The following is a 24,280-nucleotide window of genomic DNA, read 5'->3' as shown; positions in this document are numbered from 1 at the left end:
TGTCTCTGTGTTTGAACATGTGATTTGTTTGTCCAACAGAATGAAACAGAAGTTTCTGAGCCAAGACTGGAAAAGGCCTCACGTGGTTTCATTTGTTCTCTTGCTTCTTCTCTGCTACTCTCTTAGGGGAACATAGCTCAGATATCCCACTGGTCCCTGTCCATCCCAAAGAAGATGTGAGGAGCAGAGCTGCCTCAGTCCACAAACATGTAGTGAAAAGAGACCTGCCTAGGTGCTGTAGCCTGAAGCACAGCTTTCTGGCCAAGCCTCGATCAGCTGAACCCCCAAATGACCTACAAATGTGTGATCAAGAATAAACGTTTAAGCTCACTTTGACATGCACTATTGTTGCAGTAATACCTAACCGTTATACCTGGCAAGGTATCACCAGGGGGAGGCTGGTTGCCAAGAGAGCTCACCAAGTGGAATTTTTCTTGGAAAAATTATCTTGGTCCAGGGTCCAATCCTTAGTTTGACAAGCTGAAACCCAATCTAAGAGACTAATATATTTACACATTGAGAAATACAATCATCAGGTAAGCCCATGTTTGCATTGGCCTGTTGAGCACATACTCTCCCTCTGGGCAAAATATTATTCATTGAGCATGGGGTCAAGAAGAAAGGGAATTAGTGTCATGATTTGGAAGTTTAGGCTTTGATAGCCTGCTATGTCATCACTATAGAGAGCTGTCTGTCAGGCAGACAAACACAGTACCCTGATAGGGTCCCTGTCATTCTTTTAATTCTCACCTGAGGATATTTTTCCATTGATTTTTAGAGACAGTGGAAGAGAGAGGGAAAGACAGAGTGAAATATCAATATCGATATGAGAGAAACGCATCGATAGGTTGCCTCCTGCACGAGCCTGACCAGGGCTGAGGAGGAGCCTGCAACCCAGGTACTGGCCCTTGACTGGAATCAAACCTGGGACCCTTTCGGTCTGCAGGCTGACGCTCTAGCCACTGAGCAAACTGGCTAGGGCCTTTTTATTCTTGATGGTGCTGAGGTGAGATTTCCATTTTATAACTTTTCTAAACTTATTTTTTTAAGGCCTACCTTCTGTTCAAAACACTTCTCTTCAAATAGTGTTGTGGTGGAAACTGCTAGTTTCCACTAATCCATTCTCTACTTCTTTTAGTGATAGAGTCCTGAATTTTAGTTGGGTAGATCCCCTCCCCCCCACCCCCCACTCCTATTTAAAGCCTATTTCCTGCCCTCCCTTGCAGTTTGGTGTGTCCCTGTGATTCAGTTCTGTTGGCACTGTGGAGTAAGAGTTGCATCTGATGGAGGGTATGTCCAGGAGCTACAGGTGGAGGCCAAGTGAAGTGAGTGGTGGTCATAAATAGAGCTGTGAGCACTGGAACAGAGCATGCAACACTGAGCAGGAATCCCAGTGGGAAAATGCCGAAGTACAAACACTTAACCTTCTCTTTTCCAATATACCCCAAAGGGAATGAACTTTAAAAGTGAGGGAGATTGGCACTGGAACGTACATGTGTGTAAGATATAGGAATGCTAAGCCAGCTATTCACAGAACTACACTGAGTGGCCAGATTATTATGATCTCTGAACGCATAATAATCTGGCCACTCAGTGTATATCTTATATAATAAAAGGCTAATATGCAAATTGTCCCCTCAACCAGGAGTTCAACCAGCAGTCAGGCCAACCATCTGCCCATGTCCCCTCCCCCTGGCTAGGCTGGCCAGATCCAATCCATGCACGAATACATGCACGGGGCCTCTAATATATATATGCTGAGTGGCCAGATTATTATGCATTCAGAGATCATAATAATCTGGCCATTCAGCGTAGTAGCACTTCATTCCTGACTTCAGACATGTTCCAAATTTTGGAAAACAGATTTTTTTTTTTTACAGCAAGAAAACTGTAAAGTTTTTAGGATTGCCATTTTATCCCTATTTGCTTATTGTTTTTACTAGTGGTCTACTACTTGGGGCACATAAAGCCCTGCTTCTTGCTTATCTGATATTCATAATATAGATCAAATATAACAATTCTGGAGACAACAAATAAAAACAAGAAAAATAGGAGTTGGAGAATGTATAAGATGAAAGAGATGGTTATTGTGTGGTGTCAAACACAGTGGTATCCAATAAGTAAACTAGATACAAATATTCAATAACTGGTAAAATTCCTGGAAGTCTGCATACTTAACTTTTATTTCTTTGCCTATTTTAACGAATGATCCCAATGTAGGACTAGGTTGTTTCAAAAGTGAAGATCTAAGTGAGCCATCCTCTATGACGTGTCAATCAATTTAGTTCAAGGCTTTGACTTCTTCTTGATCTTCCTTATTGGACTCTGGAATCACTTTCCTGTTGGCAGGAACATGGATCATTTTCCATATACAGAACTCTGTAGTTGTGAACACAAAGTAGCTTGGAAACAACTTTTGAAAGTTTCCCCAATAAAGATTTGAATTGGATTCTGACAATGCATTAGATTTTGCAACCATGTGTAAACTTACCGTACTTTCCGGCGTATAAGACGACTGGGCGTATAAGATTTTCCTGGGTTAAAAAGTCATTTTATACGCTGGAAAATACGGTAGTCCAATATATCTAATCCATTATATCTAATCCCATCAATATAGTCCAATATACTGTATTTTCTGGCGTATAAAATGACTTTTTAAGCCAGGAAAATCTTGTACGCCCAGTCGTCTTATACGCCGGAAAGTACGGTATATGTGGGAGAAGCTATAATTCTACTGTAAAGTGTGATTTGAAGGGCATGAGAGAAGACCTCCTAACCCTAAATCTATTTTGCTCACCCAAGAGTCAAACTTGGGGGATTTCATCATTGCTAATTGATGATGATGGATTATCTGTTGTTCTTTCTAGTCAGTCCTCCATAATGCAGATATTCCTGGGGTAGATAATAAACATATTGCTACTAAAATCTTACTCTGTACAAACTTTCTAGTTCTTTCTTTCTGACAGTAGGGGATTTGGATTATCTTAAGATTTGTTGGATAAGAGATGGTAAGGTTGTATATGTATACCCAGAGGGGTTTGAGACAGATAGGAAAGGATGGAGGGAGGAAAAGAGGACAAAATTAAAGTATTTTACAATGTGTCTAAAATATTTCAAAATTAAAAAAAATGCTATAAACTAATAGACAGTATAAAAACATCACTTTCTAAATTAACTAATACTGAATAACATCTTTCTGAATTCCTACATATAGGGAGTATGCTCGGCACTTTGGGTGACCCAGAATCTTATGGAGCTTACAATACAGTCATAGACAAGTTAAAGATATGTTAAAAGTTAAATAACAACTCAAGACATACTAAGAGTTGAATAATAATAGAATGTGGGCACAAAGCTGCGTGCGATCAATTGCCAAAAGATGGTTACAGTGTAAGAAGTTATCACAGTGAAATGGAATGAAATTTAAGGCTTCAGGACAGAGGAGGGAGAATTAGCAAGCTGATATAGAAAAGAAATTAAGTAAACTATGAAATATGCTTTACTCTTGGATCAACTGGGTAGTAGAAAGGAATGTTCTGACCATTCCTGTAAATATATGCACAGAAATCAAGGCACCCAGAAATTGCGGCTGATGCTACTCAAAAAGCAGTCTTTATTCATTATTTGAATCAAGTGAATCTTTTCATTAGACTAGTTTTGCTTCCTCCTTAGAAGTTACATCTAATCATCTGGCTAAAATGCAAGAAATTAAGTTGCTGAGCATTGTGTAGACAATATACCAGCTGATGGAATGATTTTTCCACTTTCCCCAGAAGCTTTAAAACTTAGTGTAGATATCTTAATTTTTCTTTAATAACATTTGATAACATTAAAGGGAATCAGCCTCAATACCAATGGGGTAAGAATAAAAATTGTATTACTTTCTAACTGTTCTTCCCTGAAGGTATTATGCAAATAAATACTTTAAAAATAAATGTTGAGTTAGCCACATTGGTTTTCAGTCAGAATAAAAATAAACACTGAGAGTGCTTAAATGATTAACTAGTGGTAGCTGGTTTCCTTTCAATAGTTCTGGACCCTGTGCCTGGTCCTGCTCTAACATTATTCTAGGGATAAAGCTTTTAACACATCACTGTGAGGGTAAAGCCCTTGCTACATGAATTTAGATTCAACAGATATGCCATTGGTGGTATCAGCACTGACAATAGAAGACCTACTGATTTGCTAAGGATGGTGGGGCTAGGTGTGGGTAGGGGGAGGGGAGTGGAGAGGGCACTAGCAGGTGTATACAATAGCCCAGGTTAAGAAAGGAGGGGAAGAGGATGTGTACAGAGAGATACAAGGTTGATTTACTTTCCTGTTTACACTAACTTATGTTTGCATATGTCACAGATATAGAAATGGACACACAGGCTTTAATATAGACAAGAAGAAAGTTTATTCAAGGTGAGAAATCTCTAAATCAGTGGGTGGGTTTTTAGAAGATTTGAGTATAGGGGGGCAAAGTGAGTAAGAAAAAAGTGCTTTTATTATGGGGCAACTAAAAAAGTAAGAATATTTGACAGAAGTAAACTTACTTTGCTTTGTAGACTTTGCTCTTTGGTTTATAAGGAAGGGAGACCAGTTCTTTCTAAACAAAACAAAAAATAAAAAAAGAAATGTTTTACTTTTTGCACTGACTGAAATTTAATTGAAAAAAAATTGAGGTAAAATTATCACAGAGTTTATACAGACTAGCTTCTTAAATCTGGAAACTGTGGGGTCAGAAATGTTCCAGATTAGGGAATTTGGGGTTAATTCAAAAGAGTTTATACATTCATAAGTTTACAGGGTATTATTGTTGTTTTTATTAAATTTGTTTATCATCATTTAGCATTTGTTTTTGCATGACCTAAGTAAGATCAATCATCATAAAACTAATATTAGCACCGAAGTAGCCCATGTTAATACTGCAGCTTTAAACTATATGATAATCAGCTCACTGACAATAGCATCTCATTTCTCTGGCAGCAGAGATGGCACACTGTGGAGATGTCTTTGGTTGACCAAGTACTGCCAAATTATCTGATGTCTATACCCTGCCCCCCTCTGGTATATAAAAGGCTCAGGACCTTCTTTATCTAGATTCAAGGGGTCAATCTCTGAGAATTTGCCATAGTTCACCACTCCCCACCCAGATAGATTTACCCAAATGCCTCACTACCAGTCTCACCGAGATCCTTTCTTCTCTTTGCTTCCTTAAGAGTTGGAGAATCTCATCTCTCCTTTTAGCCTGTGTAAAGGGGCAAAAGAGTGGGTGAAACTTTTGAATCATTAATAACATTTTTGTGTTCACCAAGAGCAGAATTTTTTCCATTTTCCTTTTTGTATTTTGGGACAGAATTTAAAAATATTTTTTCCGTGATAGATTTATATTTTTCATTTGTAACACAATGCAATTTTTATTTCAGAAGATGCTCCTCCTCTGCAAATCAATTCGATCCCAAAAAAAGAGGTTTTCTTGTGCATCTAATGATTAACTTTTATTAATTCTTTAATACATGAACTATGCCAAGAACTTTATATACATTATGTAATTATTTTTTTTTATATAACTCATAAGTTTGACTACTATTATCCCATGTTATAAATGAGGAATCTGTAGTTTACTGAGGTTAAGTAGCTTACCAAGCTATTAAGTACAGAACTAGATTTGGTACCAATTGTATTTGACAACAATGCCCAGGCTAATGACCACCATACTAAATTGCCATTAAGTGATAGCAAAATACAAAGTCAGTAAGCTCAAACCACATGTCATCACCTAAGTACTATAACAGGGCTCTTTCTAGTAGCTTGTGCATGAAACAGAGCATTATTCTCTCATCTCTCCTGTCTTAGATATTGAGACATGCACATTCTCAAGTTCTCCTAAGTGTAAAAAAATAACGTGATGCAGGCATGAAGATTTATCAAGATATGGACTATATAAAAAGAGGCAAATATAGGTACAAATTTTTTTTTTCATAGAATCACTTATATTCAGTTTTGAAGATAGCCAGGTAGAAAATTGCATCTGGAGTATTTGAGAACAAAAGAAAAACCTGAGAATCTGACAAATAAAACTTGTAACTTCAAATGTCCAAATAAAATGAAAGAAGCTCTGTTTAGATCAAGATTAGAAGCAAGAGGCTTCTAGTCAAGATGGCGGTGAAGGTAAATATGATCCTCCCATCCTCCCACAGTCGCATAAAAAATACAACTAAACTACAGGAAAATCATCATCCAGAACCACTTGAAATTTAGTTAAATGGAAGTCGCACAACTGAAAATATAAAAAAGAAGCCACATCAAGACTGGCAGGAGGGGCAGAGAACAGAACAGGCTGGTCCCATACTTACATGTGGTAGACAAAAATCAGGAGGGGTATTTTGGCTAAAAAAGACTCTTTGAGGATTGAGGGTTCTCAGCCACATACGACACCCCCAAGTCTAGGGTTCCAGTATCAGGAAGAGAAGTCCCAATGACTTCTGGCTTTTCAAACCAGCAGAGATTGTGGTGGAGTGAGATAGAGGCTGCTGGAGTGGCAGGCAGTTTCTCTTAAAGGGATCATGCACAGACTTACTTGACTTACTCCCTCTGAGCTTCAGTGCTGGAGCAGGATCTCCAAAGGCATCCAGGATGTATGGGGAGGAACTAAAGAGTCTGGCATCAGGGTGAAAATCAGAGGGACCATTTCGGCCAGGTAGAAGTGCTGGCGGAGGCCATTGTTACTTTGCTGAACACCTTCCCCACAGAATAGGCAGGCAAGCACCATATCTGAGTCTCCATCATCTGACTATCTCTGTTTGCCTCAACTGGTGATTCCCTGAGACCCCACCCCACAAACTTGCAGGCCTACCCAAGCTGTTTCAGTGGGTTTTCCTTACAAATGGCACGTCTTGGCTCATGCTTCAGACTCCCCTAAAACTTCTCAAACAAGCAGCATCTGGCCTTGGATTGCCCCATATCTTTTATTGAGTGGCCCCAGCCTCAGCACTAATGGCAGCCAGCCTTGGTTAGCAGCTTGATCTCTCCTGGGAACCTCTAAGCTCGGCATAAATAGCAGCCATCTGCAGATCACTGTAGCTCATGCCAAGTGGCTCTGGGTAGAACATAGGAGGTGGCTGACCTTGGCCTGAACCTCCTGGGAGGCACCAGAGCTAGTGCATCTGGTTGACAGCTTCAGACCATGCCAGAGCACCACCCAACTACCTTCACAAGAGACAGACTCAAAGGGTGGATTCAGGGGATACCAGAGCCACACTGAAATAAGTCCTGCTCTGTGAGGTGGGACCATGCACAGCTGATCCTCCATGGTAGTTGCAGCCAGTCCTTGCATCCAATTGGCCTAGACGTAAATTCGTCCCATTGGTATTCCAATAGCAATCAAGCCTCAACTACTACAGGACGGTATACACAGTCCACACAGTGGAGCCAGCTCAGGTGAAGAGCTGTGCCACTGGACCTTACAGAACACCTACCACATTAGGCCACTCTACCAAGCCCAGGAGATGTAGCAGCTCTACCTAATACATAGAAACAAACACAAGGAGGCTTTCAAAATAAGGAGACAGAGAAACATGTCCCAAATGAAAGAACAGAACAAAAGTCCAGAAAAAGAACTAAATAAAATGGAGATAAGCAATCTACTAGATGCAGAGTTCAAAACACTGGTTATAAGGATGCTCAGTGAATTTAGGGGAAGAGTAGATGAACTTAGAGAGAAGTTCAACAGCATTAAAAAGAACTTGGAAACCATAAAAAAGAACCAGTCAGACATGAAAGATATATTCACTGAAATGAGAAATAATTTACAAGGAATCAACAGTAGAGTAGATGAAGCCAAGAATCAAGTCAGCGATTTGGAATATAAGAAAGCAAAAACAAACAAACAAACAAACAAACAAAAACAACAAGAACAACAAAACACCCAATCAGAAGAGCAAAAAGAAAAAAAAAGAATCCAAAAAAGTGAGGATAGTATAAAGAGCCTTTGGAATAACTTCAACTGTATGAACATTCACATCATGGGGGTGCAAGAAAGAAGAGAGAAAATGCAATAAATTAAAAACTTATTTTAAAAAATAATGACAGAAAACTTCCTAACCTGGTGAAGGAAATAGACATACAAGTCCAGGAAGCACAGAGAGTTCCAAACAGTATGAACCCAAATAGGCCCACAACAAGACATATCATAATTAAAACAAAAGGTTAAAGACAAAGAGAGAATATTAAAAGCAGCAAGAGAAAAGCAGTTACCTATAAGGGAGCTCCCATAAGACTGTTAGCTAATTTCTCAATAGGAACATTTCAGGCCAAAAGGGATTGGCAAGAAATATTCAAAGTGATGAAAAGCAAGGACTTACCCAGCAAATATATTATTTAAAATCAAAGGAGCCTGACCAGTGCTGCTCAGTGGTTGAGCATTGACTTATAAACCAGGTCAATTCCTGGTCAAGTCACATGCCTGGGTTATGGGCTTTATCCCCAGTGGGGGTGTACAGGAGGCAGCCAATCAATTATTCTCTCTCAACTACATTGATGTTTCTCTCTCTCCCTCTCCCTCTCTGAAATATATATATTTTTAAAACATAATCTATAATAATAAAAGCATAATGTGCAAATCGACCAAATGGCCAAACAGTGGAATGACTGTCTGGATGACCTTCCGGACAACCTTCCAGATGAAGCAGGGGCTGTGAAGGCTGATCTCCTTGCACAAATTTCGTGCATTGGGCCTCTAGTAAAAATAATAAATTCAAAGGACATATAAAGAATTTTCCAGATAGAAAAAAGCTAAAGGAGTTCATCACCACCAAACCAGTATTACATGTAATGTTAAAGGATCTTCTTTAAGAAGAAGAAATAATAAAAAATTATCAAAAGTATAAACAATAAAATGGCAATACATATTTATCAACAATATACTCTGAAAAATAAAATAACATATAAGCAGGACAGAAACAAACTCACAGATATAGAGAACATTTTGATGGTTTCCAGAGGGGAGGGGTTTAGGAAGAAGTTGGGAAAAAGTGAAGGAATTAAGAAGTACAAATTGGTAGTTATAAAATAGTCAGGGGGATGTAAAGTACAGCACAGGAAATATAGTTAATAATATTCTAATAACTATCTATGATATCAGATGGGTACGAGATTTATCAGGATGATAACTTCGTAAGTTATATAATGTCTAATCACTGGGCTGTACACCTGAAACTAATATAATATTCTATTCCAACTGTAATTGAAAAAGGGAAAAAATGATTTAAAAAGACTAGAAGCAAGAAATAATTAAGCATAGACACAGGTTTGTCTTCACCATGTAAAAATTCTAAGTCATCCATTGGTCCACTCAAATTTATTAAGCACTGCACTATTTTCCTCGGGGCTTCTGTAACAAAGTTTCAAACTGGGTGGCTTAAAACAACATATTTATTGTTTCACAGTACTGGAGGCTAGAAGTCCCAAATCAAGATGTGGGCAGGACCATGCTCCCTCTGGAACCTGTGGAGGAATCCTTCCTCGCCTCTTCCTAGCTTCTGGTGGTTTGCCAGCGATCTGTGGCTTTCCTTGGCTTGCAGCTCTATAACTCCAATCTCTGCCTTCATGGTCACATTGCTTTCTTACTGTGTGTTTCTGTCTTCACATGTCTGTCTTATAAGGACACCAGTCACATTAGTGGATAACCCTACTCTAGTATTAACTTCTTAACTAATTTCATCCGCAATGATACTATTTCCAAACAAGGTCACTTTTTGAGGTACCAGAGATTAGGACTTATCACAGATTTTTGGGGGGATACATTTCAGTCCATAATGAGCACCTATGATGTCACCATACTGTGCAAGAGGCTGAACAAAACTCAATCCCTGCCTGCAAAGCGATTGCAGATTTGTGGAGAAAAAGACAAGTAAATAATTTCAAACATGCAATGATGGAGTCAGTATACATAGTGCAATTAGAAAACTGAAGAGGGACCCTTAATTCAGACCAGAGTGTGTATGTATCTGTCAGGGGAGTCAGAGAAAATGTCCCAGAGGAGGTGATGTCCAAGCTTGGACCTAAAAGTTGTAGTCACCCAATAACAACAGAGACAGGATGGGAAGAAAGCTTTTGAGAAAACAGGGAGTGCAAAACCCCAGAAGCTGCTGCATTGCTAAGTGATTCTGCAAGGTGATTCTTCAGCCTTTATACCTGCAAGAGAAGCCACAACCCTCAGGCATGCTCTCAGACTCACGAGAGGAGGAAGCCATGCTGGGGAAGAGTAATCAGCAACCGGACCAAGAACAATGCTGCTTTGGTTAGCATCATTCTGCTCAAGTCATGTTAATCTTATCGTTTATGAGCCTACAAACTTTTTTATTTTATTTATTTTGGGACAAGATTTCTATCTCTTATTTGAATATTAGGCATCATATATTACAGTTATTAAAAGAAAATAAATTCAGGGTATTTTAAAAAATAAGCTGAATTTCATAATACCTGTTCACTTGCTTTGGACTGAATAAAATAATGTCTGTAGATAAAGACATGGGATATTTTCAATGTAGGTACTCAATTTCATTTCCAACTTTTCTATTGCACATATAGTGAATTGGAACCAATTGCTGCCACACAGTGATTACATAGCACTTTATATCTTTACTACAGGCCTGGTGCACGAAATTCTTGCACAGGGGGTGTGTCCCTCAGCCCAGCCTGCACTGTCTCCAATCTGGAACCCTTTAAGGGATGTCCGACTGCCCATTTAGGCCCAATCCCAGTAGTATCGGGCCTAAACGGGCAGTCGGACATCCCTCTCACAATCCAGGACTGCTGGCTCCCAACTGCTCCCCTGCCTGCCTTCCTGATTGCCCCTAACCGCTTCTGCCTGCCAGCCTGATTACCCCCTAACTACTCCCCTGACAGCCTGATTGCCCCTAACTGCCCTCCCCTGCAGGCCTGGTCACCCCCAACTGCCCTACCCTGCTGGCCATCTTGTGGCAGGCATCTTGTGTACACATGGGGGCAGCCATCTTGTGTGTTGGAGTGACAGTAAATTTGCATACTACTCTTTTATTAGATAGGATAGAGGCCTGGTGCACATGTGGGGGCCAGCTGAAGGGTGTCCTGGATCAGGGTGGGGGTTCCCTTGGGGCATGGGGTGGCCTGGGCAAGGGGCCTGTGGTGGTTTGCAGGACGGCCACACCCCCCAGCGACCCAAATGGAGGCCCTGGTATCTTGGATTTATTTATCTTCTACAATTAAAACTTTGTAGCCTTCAGCAGAGGCCAGGGCAGGCCTGGAACTTGGCTTCCTCCATCACCGGGGAAACCCAATCCTCCTCCTCACTCCATTGCCACAGCCATTTTTGTTGGGATTTATTTATCTTCTATAATTAAAACTTTGTAGACTTCAGCAGAGGCCTGGGCCAGCCAGGGTGTGCAGGAAGCTTGGCTTAGTCCATTGCTGGGGAAACCCAAGCCTCCTGCTTCCTCAGTGGCCGCTGCCATCTTGGTTGGGTTAATTTGCATACTCTCTCCTGATTGGCTGGTGGGCGTGGCGCGTGGCTGTAGTGTAGGTACGGTCAATTTGCATATTACTCTTTTATTAGATAGGATTGTGGTATTGACCTTCTTTTCCCTGCTTTATCTCATAGTTGCTACTATGTCCCTTTCAGAGTATTACTCATCTTTTATCCTTCCTTAGAGCTTAGCAGTACCTTGCATATTGTACTCAATGATTTTTTGTTGAATTGCATTGAAATTGATTGAGTCATGATGTATGAATGAAATCATTACGCTGACGAATTCACAATTATTAGCCTAATCAAAAAAAATTTTTTTTAGAAAGTGAATTTAAACAGGGGCAAGTATAATTTTTAAAATCCACTGTGGACAAAATGACATGATTATTTTCTGGGTAGTCATAGGCAAGTTATGTTGTTATAATCCTTCTAATATAAAAATAGACAAATATTTAGTTACAAGATTCTAAAATATGAATTAAAAATTCATAATAGTGATGGGAAAAGTAATAAAGTAAAATAAAGGGAAAATGTTATGTTAACATAAAAAATTAATTCATTTTCTATTTTTATTTCAGGTCCTTTTTTAAATAATGGATTTTAGTGCTTAACAAGTTTTATAATATAATATAATACACCAGAAAAAAAGCCTTCAAATGTGATTTGACTTCTGCTTCCTGGACATGTTTCCTGGGAATGAATAATAAAACTACTGTAAGCAGATGTATCATCGGAACAAGAACATTGCCGAGTCTAAGATACCTCTGCCAGGATAACTAAATAAATTCAGTGGTGAGAGAAAATCCTTACAATTACCTCATTAGTAGAGATAAATAACTTACTTGTTAATTTCATAACAAAATTCTCATTTCTAATTATAGTGTTTTGATTGTGTCCATTAGTGGAATTTTATGATATGTTAATGTATTAACTTTAAAAATAATACTAAAAAAGGGGGTCAGGTTTACACTTATAATATTTTTATATTATTTATTTTCTTACATTGTATTTTCATTTATATTATTTATATTTCAATAATATTATTGAAATAATAAATTATATAATAAAAGTTGATTACAGAAAATTAGAATATGATAATTTACCAATTTAATGTCTCAGAGAAGGATATTGAATTTTAGTGTCACTTTTAGAATTGCTTAGTTCTCTATTTTTGCCTGTTCAAAGTCAAACAACTTGTGTAGAAATATAGATTATTGGAATCAGATAGCTTTGGGTTTGAATCCCATTTCTGCTGTGTGATTAATGGCAAGTAATATATTCACTATCCCTCCTGGTTCCTCCTTTCTTCCATCCACCTGTACTCACTAATCCATGGGCGAGAAGTTTGTGGTCTTGGGGAAATCAAAGAACTATTTCTCTGAATCTTGGATTGCTCATCTATAAGGAAAGTAGTTGTGAAATTTGGAGATCATACAAACATTGCTTAACATAATGCATGACATGTGGTGGCTAGTTAATAAATAGTAGCTATTATATTGTAATGATGGTGATGAGAGAAATTTTTTTCTTCCAATCCTTCAAAAAGTGGGAAAAAGGAGAGAGAAGGATGGCTTGCCCACCTTCTTTTTACAGGCTTGGAGGATTTCTGATTATTCAACCTCTGATCTATGGGTGAATTGGTGCATAGAGTTAGAAGGAAAAAGAAGAAAGAAGGAGTGATACCTAAGATAGTAGTTGCCCCGAATTATGTAGTGCAAAGTTCTCTGACCACAAATTCTCCTGTGTATTATAAACTTTCTCCTCAGTTAATCTTCAGGTATAATAAAGTTCTTAATACACACAGGACTTTTTAAAAAAGGTCCTTTCTTCTTAAGACCTGGTTCTTATATTAAAAAAATACATTTCTTCCTTGTATTATGGTTGACATTTTTTGACAGAAACATTCATCAAAAATAGTATATGGTCTTGCGTCCATTGGTTATGCTTATATGCATGCATACAAGACACTGGGAGGGGGGTGAGGGCATGTGCCGGGAGGAAGGGGAGGCTGGGGGAAGGTCAATTGGAAAAAAAAAAAAAGGAGACATATGTACTACTATTTGTAATACTTTAAACAATAAAAAAATAAAATAGTATATGGTAGTGTTTATTTCTCTGATAACCTGTCTACAGTACCAACAGAAATTTTCTTTTGACTACCCTAGCATAAATGCTAATTCACTTAATTTAATCTTAAAATACTTTACAGCAATATTGAATTGATTCCAAACTCATCTCTTTCCTTAGTTACTTGGCAATCATCCCAATACTTAGAGAATCTAGAAACTCTTGAAACCAGTATGATATAGTAGTTAAGCACCTTGGCTCCATTGTCAGATGGACCCAGGTCCAAACTATCTCCACTATATTTTAGATGTGTGACCTTGAAAAAGCCACTTACATGTTTCCACTTCAACTTCCTAACTAATAGAGGCAATTTAATGCTTCTCACACAGAGTTTTTCTGAGGATTCAATGAGAATGTGAATAAAGGACTTATATTGTAAATGTTATATCTTAGTACTCAATCTTATTATATAGTGAGAGGAGCAGATGGTCTGAAAGCAAAAAACATGAAGAAAACAGACTAAGAAGCACAGAAATATATTAGTACAAATGGAAAGTTTTAAAAATTCTTTGTTTCTGCCATTGAATATTAATGCTATATATGCTCATGGCACAAACATCAGAGAATGTGAGGGAAAGCACCTAAAGAAGGATAATATTTACACAAGTCCATTGCTAAATCTTAGTGTAAGTTTAAAATTTGATAACATGCAAACATTTTAGAAACTTAAAGAAGTTTCAAAATAAATAATCTATGGATTAAATATACTGCATCAAAGGGAGAAAGGCAGCTAGGAAAGCAGTGGGCTGATTTAATAATCATAACATAAAAAGCATGCACAGTGATGAAAAGAAGTTATTACTCCAATTAGAAATAATTGGAGACATGGAGGTGGATATGAGCTTAAAGTTGCTTAAAGATGATGATAAGCCTGGCTTGACTGGGATAGAAGTACACAGGGTAGGAAAGTTGAATGGCATCATATCCAGGACCTTGACATAAAGATAACTCTTAGTTTAGTAGGAGATAGGAACTGTTTCTGATGTCAACATAATTAAGTTATAAATGAAAAACAGATAATTTAAGAAGACTTCATAAATTGGAAAATTAAAAAAACATACTTAAAAATAATTAATGGGGCAAATTATAAATTAAAATATAAATTTAAAATATAAATTAAACAGTATCTAGCTTATGAGATGCAACTAAAATAGTACTTGGCGAGATGTTAATAACTGTAAATTATCATATTACAAAAAAAGATAAAATGGAAAATTAAGAAACACGTGAAAAGGAAAAAAAAGTTAGAAGGAAAATAAGAATCAACCCAAAATTGAAGAGAGAAATAACTAATAATATAAAACCAACAATATGAAAGAAGTAATAAAGCACAACTTCTAGCATATCAACATTCACATCATGGGGGTGGTGGGAGGAAAAGAGAACAAGAAATTGAAAACCTATTTGAAAAAAATAATGATAGAAAACTTCCCTAAAATGGCAAAGGAAATAGACACACAATTCTAAGAAGAGCAGAGAGTCCCAAACAAGATAAATCCAAAGAGGGCCACACCAAGAGATATATTTAAAATGCCAAAGGGTAAAGACAAAGAGAGGATCTTAAAAGCAGCAAGAGAAAAGCAGTTAGTTACCTACAAGGGAGTGCCCATACAACTATCAGCTGATTTCTCAACAGAAAGTTTGAAGGCCAGAAGGAATTGGCAAGAAATGTTCAAAATGATGAAAAGCAAGGATCTACAACCAATATTACTTTGCTCAACAAGGCTAATTTTAAAATCAATGGACAGGTAAAGAGCTACCCAGACAAGGAAAAGCTAAAGGAGTTTACCACCACCATCATCACAAGAAATTTTAAAGGTCTTTTTTAAGATGAAGAAAAACACCTGGGTCCGGGCGAGGCCGCGTGCCCCTGGGTTCGGGTGAAGCTGGATCCCGGGTCTGGGTGAGGCCGTGCGCCCCTAGATCCAGGTGAGGCTGGGTCCCGGGTCCGGGTGAGGCCACGCCCTGGGTCCGGGTGGGGCCGTGCCCCTGGGTCCGGGTGAGGCCACGCGCCCCTGGGTCCGGGAGAGGCCACTCGCCCTGGGATCCGGGTGAGGCCACGCACCCCTGGGTCTGGGTGAAGCTGGATCCCGGGTCCGGGTAAGGCTGTGCGCCCCTGGATCCGGGTGAGGCTGGGTCCCGGGTCCAGGTGAGGCTGTGCCCCTGGTTCCGGGAGAGGCCACATGCCCCTGGGTCCGGTTGAGGCTGGATCCCAGGACCGGGTGAGGCTGCATACTGCTGGGTCCGGTTGAGGCCATGCGCCCCGGGGCCCGGGCGATGCTGGGTCCCAGGTCCGGGTGAGGCCGCGCGCCCCTGAGTCCGGGCGAGACCAAACCAGAGGGAGTCGGACCTGCATTACCACCATTTGTCCACCATCCAGAACTGAAAAGTCAGTGCTGACATGTACACATAAGGAACTGGTGGACATTGAAATTGGGTCTCAAAAGAACTGTTGGTCCAGAAAGAAACTTACTACAGACTGATTCATTTGCCTGTCAGCATAACTATTATTGCTCGTCTCACATTCGGTTCTTATAAGTATATTTCTAGTAACACATGATCTCACTCATCTAGGGGAAATGATGAACAACATAGACTGATGAACAAGAACAGACCCAGAAATAAGGAGGCATCGATCGGACTGTCGGGCCTCAGAGGGAGGGTAGGAGAGGGTGGGGGTAGGGGTGAGAGATCAACCAAAGGACTTGTGTGCATGCATACGAGCCTAACCAATGGTTAAGGACAACAGGGGGGTGGGGGTATCCGTGGGGAGGGGTGGGGGATGGGAATGGGGGGATGAGGACAAATATGTGACACCTTAATCAATAAAGAAATTTAAATTAACAACAACAACAAAAAATAAGAAAAACAAATATCAAATATATAATAAAATGGCAGGCCTGGCTGGTTGGCTCAGTTAGTTGGACTGTTATCCCATACACCAAAAGGTTGCAGGTTCAATCCCCAGTCAGGTGCATATGGGAGGTGGTAGATTGATGTTTCTCACATTGATGTCTCTCTTTACCCCTCTCCCCCCTCTTTCAAATCAATAAACATATCCTCAGGTGAGGATATAAAAAAATAATAAAATAAGTAAATAAATAAATAAAATGGCAATAAGTACATATATATCAACAATTACTTTAAATGCAAATAGATTAAATGCTCCAATCAAAAGACACAGGATGTCTGAATGTATAAGGAAATAAGACCCATATATATGCTGTCTAAAAGAAATTCACTTCAGTTTGAAAGATGCACACAGATTGAAAGAAAAAGAATGTAAAAAGTTAATGAAAATAAAAATGAATAAAAAATCTGGGGTAGCAATAGTTACACTGAATAAAATAAACTTTAAAACAAAGGCTGTAACAAGAGACAAAAAGTTCCCAGAAATTCTACTTCTGGGCATTTATTTGAAGAAACCCAAAACACTAATTCAAAAAGTCATATGCATCCATATGGTCATTGCAGCATTATTTACAATAGTCAGGATAGGAAAGCAATCTAAGTGCCATCAATAGCTGAAAGGATAAAGAAGATGAGGTATATATTTGAAATGGAATATCATCCATAAAAAAAAAGAAATCTTTCCAATTGTGACAACATGGATAGACCTAGAAGGTGTGGTGCTGAGTGAATCCCTCAGACAGAGAAAGATAAATACCATATGATTTCACTTATCTGTGGAATCTAAAGAACAAAATAAATGAACAAACAAAACAGAAAGAGACTCATAGATACAAAGAACATTGTTATGCTTGCTAGAAGAAGCGGGGTTTAGAGTCTGAGTAAAAATGGTGAAAGGATTGAGATGCACAAATTGGTATTTACAAAATAGTCATGAGGATGTAAAGTATCTCATAGGTAACATAGTCAATGATGTGGTGGCTATCTGTGGTTCCAGATGAGTCATGGATATATTGAGGTGATCACTTCATAGGTTATATAGATATCAGGTTACTGGGTTGTATATCTTAAAAAATATAGTATTGTATGCCAATTATAATTGAAAAATAAGAAATATTTAAAAAAGAATTTAAAAAATAGGACCACACATTTACTCCAACACAAAAACATAATTAACAAGCAAACCAGACTTCTAGTACTTATGCAAATTAGGGCCGTATTAATAATTTCCGTTTTAGTCAACATTTGACTCATCAGTTGAGCTTGCTTTGGATGGAGTTGGGTCTTCTTGCTGTATTATTTACCATTTTTAATAGTGCTTTGGCTTTGGTAAGTTAGCTTCTATACTGGAGTCTTTTTCTATGCTTTTAAGAACTGTCGCAAAGGGTATGTGTATTTGCAAATATTCCTTTCCTGGTTAATTTTTTATAGTGTCTGGTTGAGAGTCACTGACCCAGACCTTCAGGATCATTATGGCATTCACCTCTGAATCTGAAGAGAGGCATTATGATAAATTCAATGACTTTTAATTACCTGCAAGTGTTAAATCAACTTTGCCCACACATTTTTGCTCCATAGTTAAAATATATCTCTAGTGGTAACTTTTCTTTTGTAGTTGATACATAAAGAGGATTAAGGGGGAATAACAGGAGAAGCTCTTTAATAGTATGAGCAAGCCAATCTTGATTGTATCTTTTAATCAGATGTGCACACTTGACTGACTTTGTCTCTAGTAATCTACTCAGGGGTACCACCTTTGAAATGTACCACTTTAATCAAAGCATTTCAGTTAATACTAAAGCTTATTTTGTACCTGCTAAAATTTTATTTTTCAATTATGGCTGGAAAAAGAAAGAGAAAACAGATAAGACAAAAACAGTTTCATTGAGTAACGTCTGGATATCAAGCCTGTGTGAGGAATTACTCATTTAATCCTTCTAACATGGTGAGGTAGATGATGTTATTATCACCTCTTTATAGATAAAATAAACTCAACCACATAAAAATTAGCAACTTTCCTCAGTTTCACATAGCTAAGTAGTAACTTCCCAGCTCTGTTTGACTCTATATCCTATGGTTCTTTTGCTGATCTACTTCAAACTCATAGTAGAGATTTTTGTATATTTACACCTAACACACTTACAGAATGGTTTCTTTATTCTGAAAAGGAAGAATTAATTAGGGTTAACTATGGTGAAGAAGTCAGATAGACTCTGCTCTCACAGAAAAATTTATATTCTAATAGAAAATGTGTGCTATGGGAATACACAGCAGGGGTAGCTAATCCAGTTTAGGGCCAGCTTTCTTCAAAGTTAATTACTTATTTTATGGTATCATGTAGCACTTTGCAAAAAAAAGAAAAAAAAAAGAAAGCTTAAAGAGTTAAGAATAGTCCTCAACAAAATATTAGCAAACTGAATTCAGCAATACATTAAAAAGATCATACACCCCATGATCAAGTGATATTTATCCTGGGATGCAACATTGGTTTAATATTCACAAATCAATTAATGTGATACACCACATAAACAAAATGAAGAATAAAAATCATATGATCATACCAATAGAAACAGAACAAGCATTTGACAAACTCACTTTGTGATAAAAACTCTCAGAAAAGTAAGAATAGAGAAAACATACCTCAACACAATACAGGCTGTATATGACAAATCCACAGCTAACATTAAAACTTAAAAGTGTTTTCCTTAAGATCAGGAACAAGGCAAGGATGTCAACTTTTACCACTTCTATTCAATATAGCATTGGAAGTTCTAGCCACAGAAATCAAACAAGAAAAAGCATAATAAAAGGTATCCAAATTGGAAAGGAAAAAGTAAAACTGTCATTATTTGCAGATGACATGATACTACATATAGAGAAGATTGCACACAAAAAAACCTATTAGAGCTGATAAATGAATTTAGTAAATAAGCATTATATAAAATTAATATTCAGATATCAGTTGCAAGACTTGCTCAGTTGGGTTGAGTGTTGTTCTGTGCACCAAAAGGTTGCTGGATCTATTCCTAGTCAGGGCATGACACATACTTGGGTTTTGGGTTTGATCCCTGGTCAGGCACATACAGAAGGCAACTGATCAGTGTTTATCCTCTCTCTCTCTCTCTCTCTCTCTCTCTCTCTCTCTCTCTCTCTCTCTCTCAGCATGTCCTCAGGTGAGGATTAAAAAAATACCTAAAAATAAATTTAACCAAGGAGGTCAAAGACCTGTACTTGGAAAATAATAAGACATTGAATAAAGATATTGAAGAAGATACAAAATAAATGGAAGCATATAGTATGCTTATGGATAGGAAGAAATAACATTGTTAAAATGTCCATTCTACCCCAAACAATTTATAGATTCACTGTAATCCCTATCAAAATACCAATGTCATTTTTTCACAGAACTAGAATAAGTAATTTTAAAATTTATATGGACCTGCAAAAGATCCTGAACAGCTAAAGCAATCTTCAGGAAGAAGAACAAAGTTGGAGGTATCATTCTATCTGATATAAAACTATTCTCAAGATTGTAGTAAGGACACATATGTAATACCTTAATCAATAAAGAAATAAAAAAAGACTATAGCAATTAAAACAGCATGGTACTGGCACAAAAGTAGACAATAGATCAATGGAACAGAATATAGAGAGCCCAAAAATAAACCTATGCCTATATGGTCAATTAATCTATGACAAAGGAGGAAAAAAATATACAAGGGTTAAAGACAGTCTGTTCAATGGTTTTGAAAAAAGATGGATATATATATATATATGTATGTGCAAAAAAATGAAACTTGACCACTTTCTTATACTATATAAAAGAATAAACTCAAAATGGGATTAAAGATTTTAAATGCAAGATTTCAAACCATAAAACTCCTAGAAGAAAACATAAGCAGTACACTATTGACATCACTCTTAGTAATATTTTTTTAGATATGTCTCCTTAAACAAGGGAAGCAAAACAAAAAATAAACAGATGGAACTATATAAAAAATTTTTTTTGCACAGTAAAGGAAACCATCAACAAAATGAAAAGACAATTTACTTAATAGAAGATATTTGCCAATGACACATTCAATAAGAGAATAATAACCAAAAAATATAAAGAACTCACACAACTTGCCCAGCCAGTGTTTCCCAGTGGTTGGGCATCAATCCATGAACCAGGAAGTCAGATTTGGGTTCTTTTCCTAGGCAGGACACATGCCCGGGTTCCAGGCTCAATCCCCAGTAGGGGGCGTGCAGGAGGCAGCCAATCGACTCTCACCATTGATGTTTCTATCGCTCTCCCTCTCTCTTCCTCTCTCTGAAATCAAAAAAACATTTTTTTTTAAAAAAAAGAACTCACACAACTTAATACCAAAAAACAATCATTAAAAAAAATGGGCAGATAACCTAAATAGAAACTTCTCTAAAGAGGATATACAGATGACCAATAGACATATGAAAAGATGTTCAAAGTCACTAATCATTAGAGAAATGCAAATTAAAACCACAATGAGATATCACCTAACACCTGAACATCTTAATTCTTAGTGGGTTATATTTCTATTTTATGTTACAAATGCAATCTTGAGGAAGGTGAGACTTTTTCTTGCTTACAGTAAAACTATGTATTAGTAAAAAGTTTCATTTTGGGCTTGATTCCAAAAGGCAATATGCATCTCTTAGCTTGTTGATTCTGATAACAGAATGCTTCAACTATGAATATATTCTATGAATTTACTACCATTCCCTGTGTCTATTCCTTGAAATCTGATATATATATTCTATAATTTTCATATAGTAAATTTATATCTATTACAATAAGATACAGAACTGTTAGACCTCAAATGATCTGCTGTGCACTTTAAAAGATAGTCTGAATAATAAGTGGAAAGGCTTTTTCTAGCACTAACCTGATTTTTAGAACGAAGACCTAACACAGTAATTTATGGGAGTGGATGAAAGATGTTAGAGGAATATTAATCAGAGAGAGGAAGAATGCTGACTTGCAGAAAAAAATGCATATCTAAGCACCTTTCTGTACTTCCTGGAAATTACTTGACCCTGGCTCATTTCCCAGCTCCGACATATATAATTTTCATAGAAAAATGACAGCTTACTAAAATGAGAAAAATGTATCAGTAATTACATAAGAGGGAGTCCAAAACATTTTTCTTAAATGTATGTTTCAACAAAATATGAATTTATCTGTTTTGAAGAAGGAAAATGTGTATTTTCTTGGTTCTGTTACATTTTTTTCTTAGTTCTATTACATATATCTTAATGGAAAACCAATAACAATTACTTCAAGAACGTAATTCTTATTTTAAAAAATTTACACAAAACAAATGCATAAAAGTAAAAGTGATTTTAAAAACTGCTTTAATATTGCTTTAAAATGCACTTATTTTTTAAAGCAATTAAGTGAGATCTGAATTTTAATGTTGAAAAAAACATGAGCATAAAATGAGCATTACATTTTAAAATTCAATAAACTATAGATAGATATACTAAAGGTACTTCTATATATGATTGAATTACATACTATTAATGATTCAGCCTACAGTAATTATCAAGGCAAACAAATAATTAAGGTTTTCATCATGTTGATGTTATGTAGGTATGATGAATGGGTGAATGGGACTAACTTCATCTATCAGATATGTCTTTCCTGCCTTGCTGTGAAGTTGTGAGGAGAGGGTGGGGGATTCCCCATCCAGATGCTGCTATCTCATCCCTGGCCCATACTTCTCTAGCCCATATATTCACAGGCCTATCTGAAAGCTCAAATTGGCTTATCTCAAAGGTACCTGAAATTCAGTAAGTCTAATAATCCAGGAGTAGGGACCGGCCAGCCTGTGGACTGTATAAGGCCCACAAAATCATTTGGTCTGGCCCTGCCAAGCCACTGGGGGTGAGTTAATTAAATGTTTGACCAAACATAGCAGGCTAATTTTTAAGTTGATGATTTTGTATGGCCCTCGAATGATGTTATAAATATCCAAATGGCCCTAGGCATAAAATGGTTCCCCACCCCTGGTCTAAACTGAACTTTTAACCCCTCAGTTCTTTTCAATAAATGTCAACATCTGACCTTCATTTGATGTTCCTTGTTTCACAAAATGGAACCATAATCCTGTTCAGCAATCCAGAAAGCTATGAGTTATCTTTGATACCTTGCCATGCCTTACCTTCCATGTCCAATATGTAAGTGAAGTCCCAGTTATTTTACTTGCTACATATCTCTCAAATCTCTTTTTCCTAATCCAAGCTACCATCACCTTCCAATAGATGATTGCAATGGCCTCCACTCTGGTTCCTCCCTTCTCCACTGCACTTTTAACCCATTCTCCATATCACATCTCCTGAACTTTTTCAAACAAATCTGATATTATCATCCCCTAACCTAAAGGCTTTCGATGGCTTCACATTACCACACTGGTCATTCAGCTTCTGAAAGGTGGTTAGCCTTCTGAAGCACAGGGTCTTTGCATGGCTATTTCTATGCCTAAAATACTCTCCCAATGCTCTCTTCACCCCTCTTTCTGACCTAATTAATGCCCACTCTTCCGTCAAATCTCAGCTTCAAGTTTTCAGAAATCCTTCCTAATTTTCTTGGTTGGATTAATATTGCCCTATTAAATGTTTTCTTAACACCATGTAGAATTCTTTCATAAATATCTCTCCCTGATTAGATTGCAAATTTCATGTAAGGACAGAATTTGTATATTTAAAATATGTTGTCTTTTTTGTTGCTATTGTTCATTGTTGTGCTCCAGTACCTAACACAATTGTTTTTCTTTGTTTTAACTTACTCAGTGCTCTAAAAATTGATCCTTTATATAACTAAAAGTTTCAAAGTTTAGATATACAGTAGTCCCCCCTACCCCTTATCTGCAGTTTTGCTTCCCGTGGTTTCAGTTGCCCATGATCAACCTTGATCTGAAAATATTAAATGGAAAAATTTCAGAAATAAACAACTCACAAGTTTGAAATTGCGGGCTGTTCTGAGTGGTATGATAAAACCTCATGCCCTCGCAATCTGTTCCACCTGGATATGAATTATGCCTTTGTCCATGTACCCATGATGTATACGGTACCCACACGTTAGTTAGCTGTCTCAGTTATCAGATTGATAGTCATGATATTGCAGTGCTTATGTTCAAGTAACCCTTATTAATATCTTAATTCCTAATGCCTTATAATATCACAATGCTTATGTCATTCACCTCACTTATCTCATCACTTAGGCATTGTATCATCTCACACAATCACAAGAAGGTACAATAAATTATTTTGATCCAAGTGCCCTTTCAAAAAAAATAGAAGGTATTTTGAGAGAGACCACATTCACATAACTATAACTTTTATTACAATATATTGTTATAAATGTTTAATTGATTAATAATTATAGTTATTGTTATCTTTCACTGTGCCTAATTTATAAATTACTCTTTATCATAGGTATGAATGATTAGGAAAAAACCCTAGTATAGATAGGGCTCAGTACTATCTGTGGTTTTAGGCATCCACTGGAGGTCTTGGAACATATATCCTGTGGATAAGGGGAGACTACTATAGTATCCTAAATAACTTCTAAGTTTTTTAAAATAAATTACCGGATTACTGATACAATGAAAAATTTTTTTTTAAATGTTTATTTCAATAATAGAATCAACTGTTTGTAAATTGATTTTTGAACAATATTTTTTGGCTTGCACTTCCCTCTACCCCAAATTACCATAGTTATTTCAATTTGTT

At 37.2% G+C, this 24,280-nt stretch overlaps 1 protein-coding gene across 1 annotated transcript in view; it reads right to left on the bottom strand.

Moving 5' to 3' along the window:
- Positions 1–2,165: 2,165 nt before the first annotated feature.
- The window catches only part of HOATZ (HOATZ cilia and flagella associated protein), a 36,167-nt gene continuing 14,052 nt past the window's right edge, over positions 2,166–24,280 (bottom strand). Inside the window, exons 5-7 of the mRNA XM_028137240.2 lie at positions 5,174–5,233; positions 4,539–4,591; positions 2,166–2,339 (exon numbers count right to left, since the gene is read on the bottom strand). Coding sequence (XP_027993041.2) covers positions 2,282–2,339; positions 4,539–4,591; positions 5,174–5,233 — 171 coding nt within the window. The 3' untranslated portion in view covers positions 2,166–2,281. The remainder of the gene's footprint in view (positions 2,340–4,538; positions 4,592–5,173; positions 5,234–24,280) is intronic.

Source organism: Eptesicus fuscus, chromosome 13 (genome assembly GCF_027574615.1).
Source record: "Eptesicus fuscus isolate TK198812 chromosome 13, DD_ASM_mEF_20220401, whole genome shotgun sequence".
NCBI classification, from domain to species: domain Eukaryota; kingdom Metazoa; phylum Chordata; class Mammalia; order Chiroptera; family Vespertilionidae; genus Eptesicus; species Eptesicus fuscus.
This window is presented reverse-complemented; position numbering and strand designations above follow the sequence as displayed.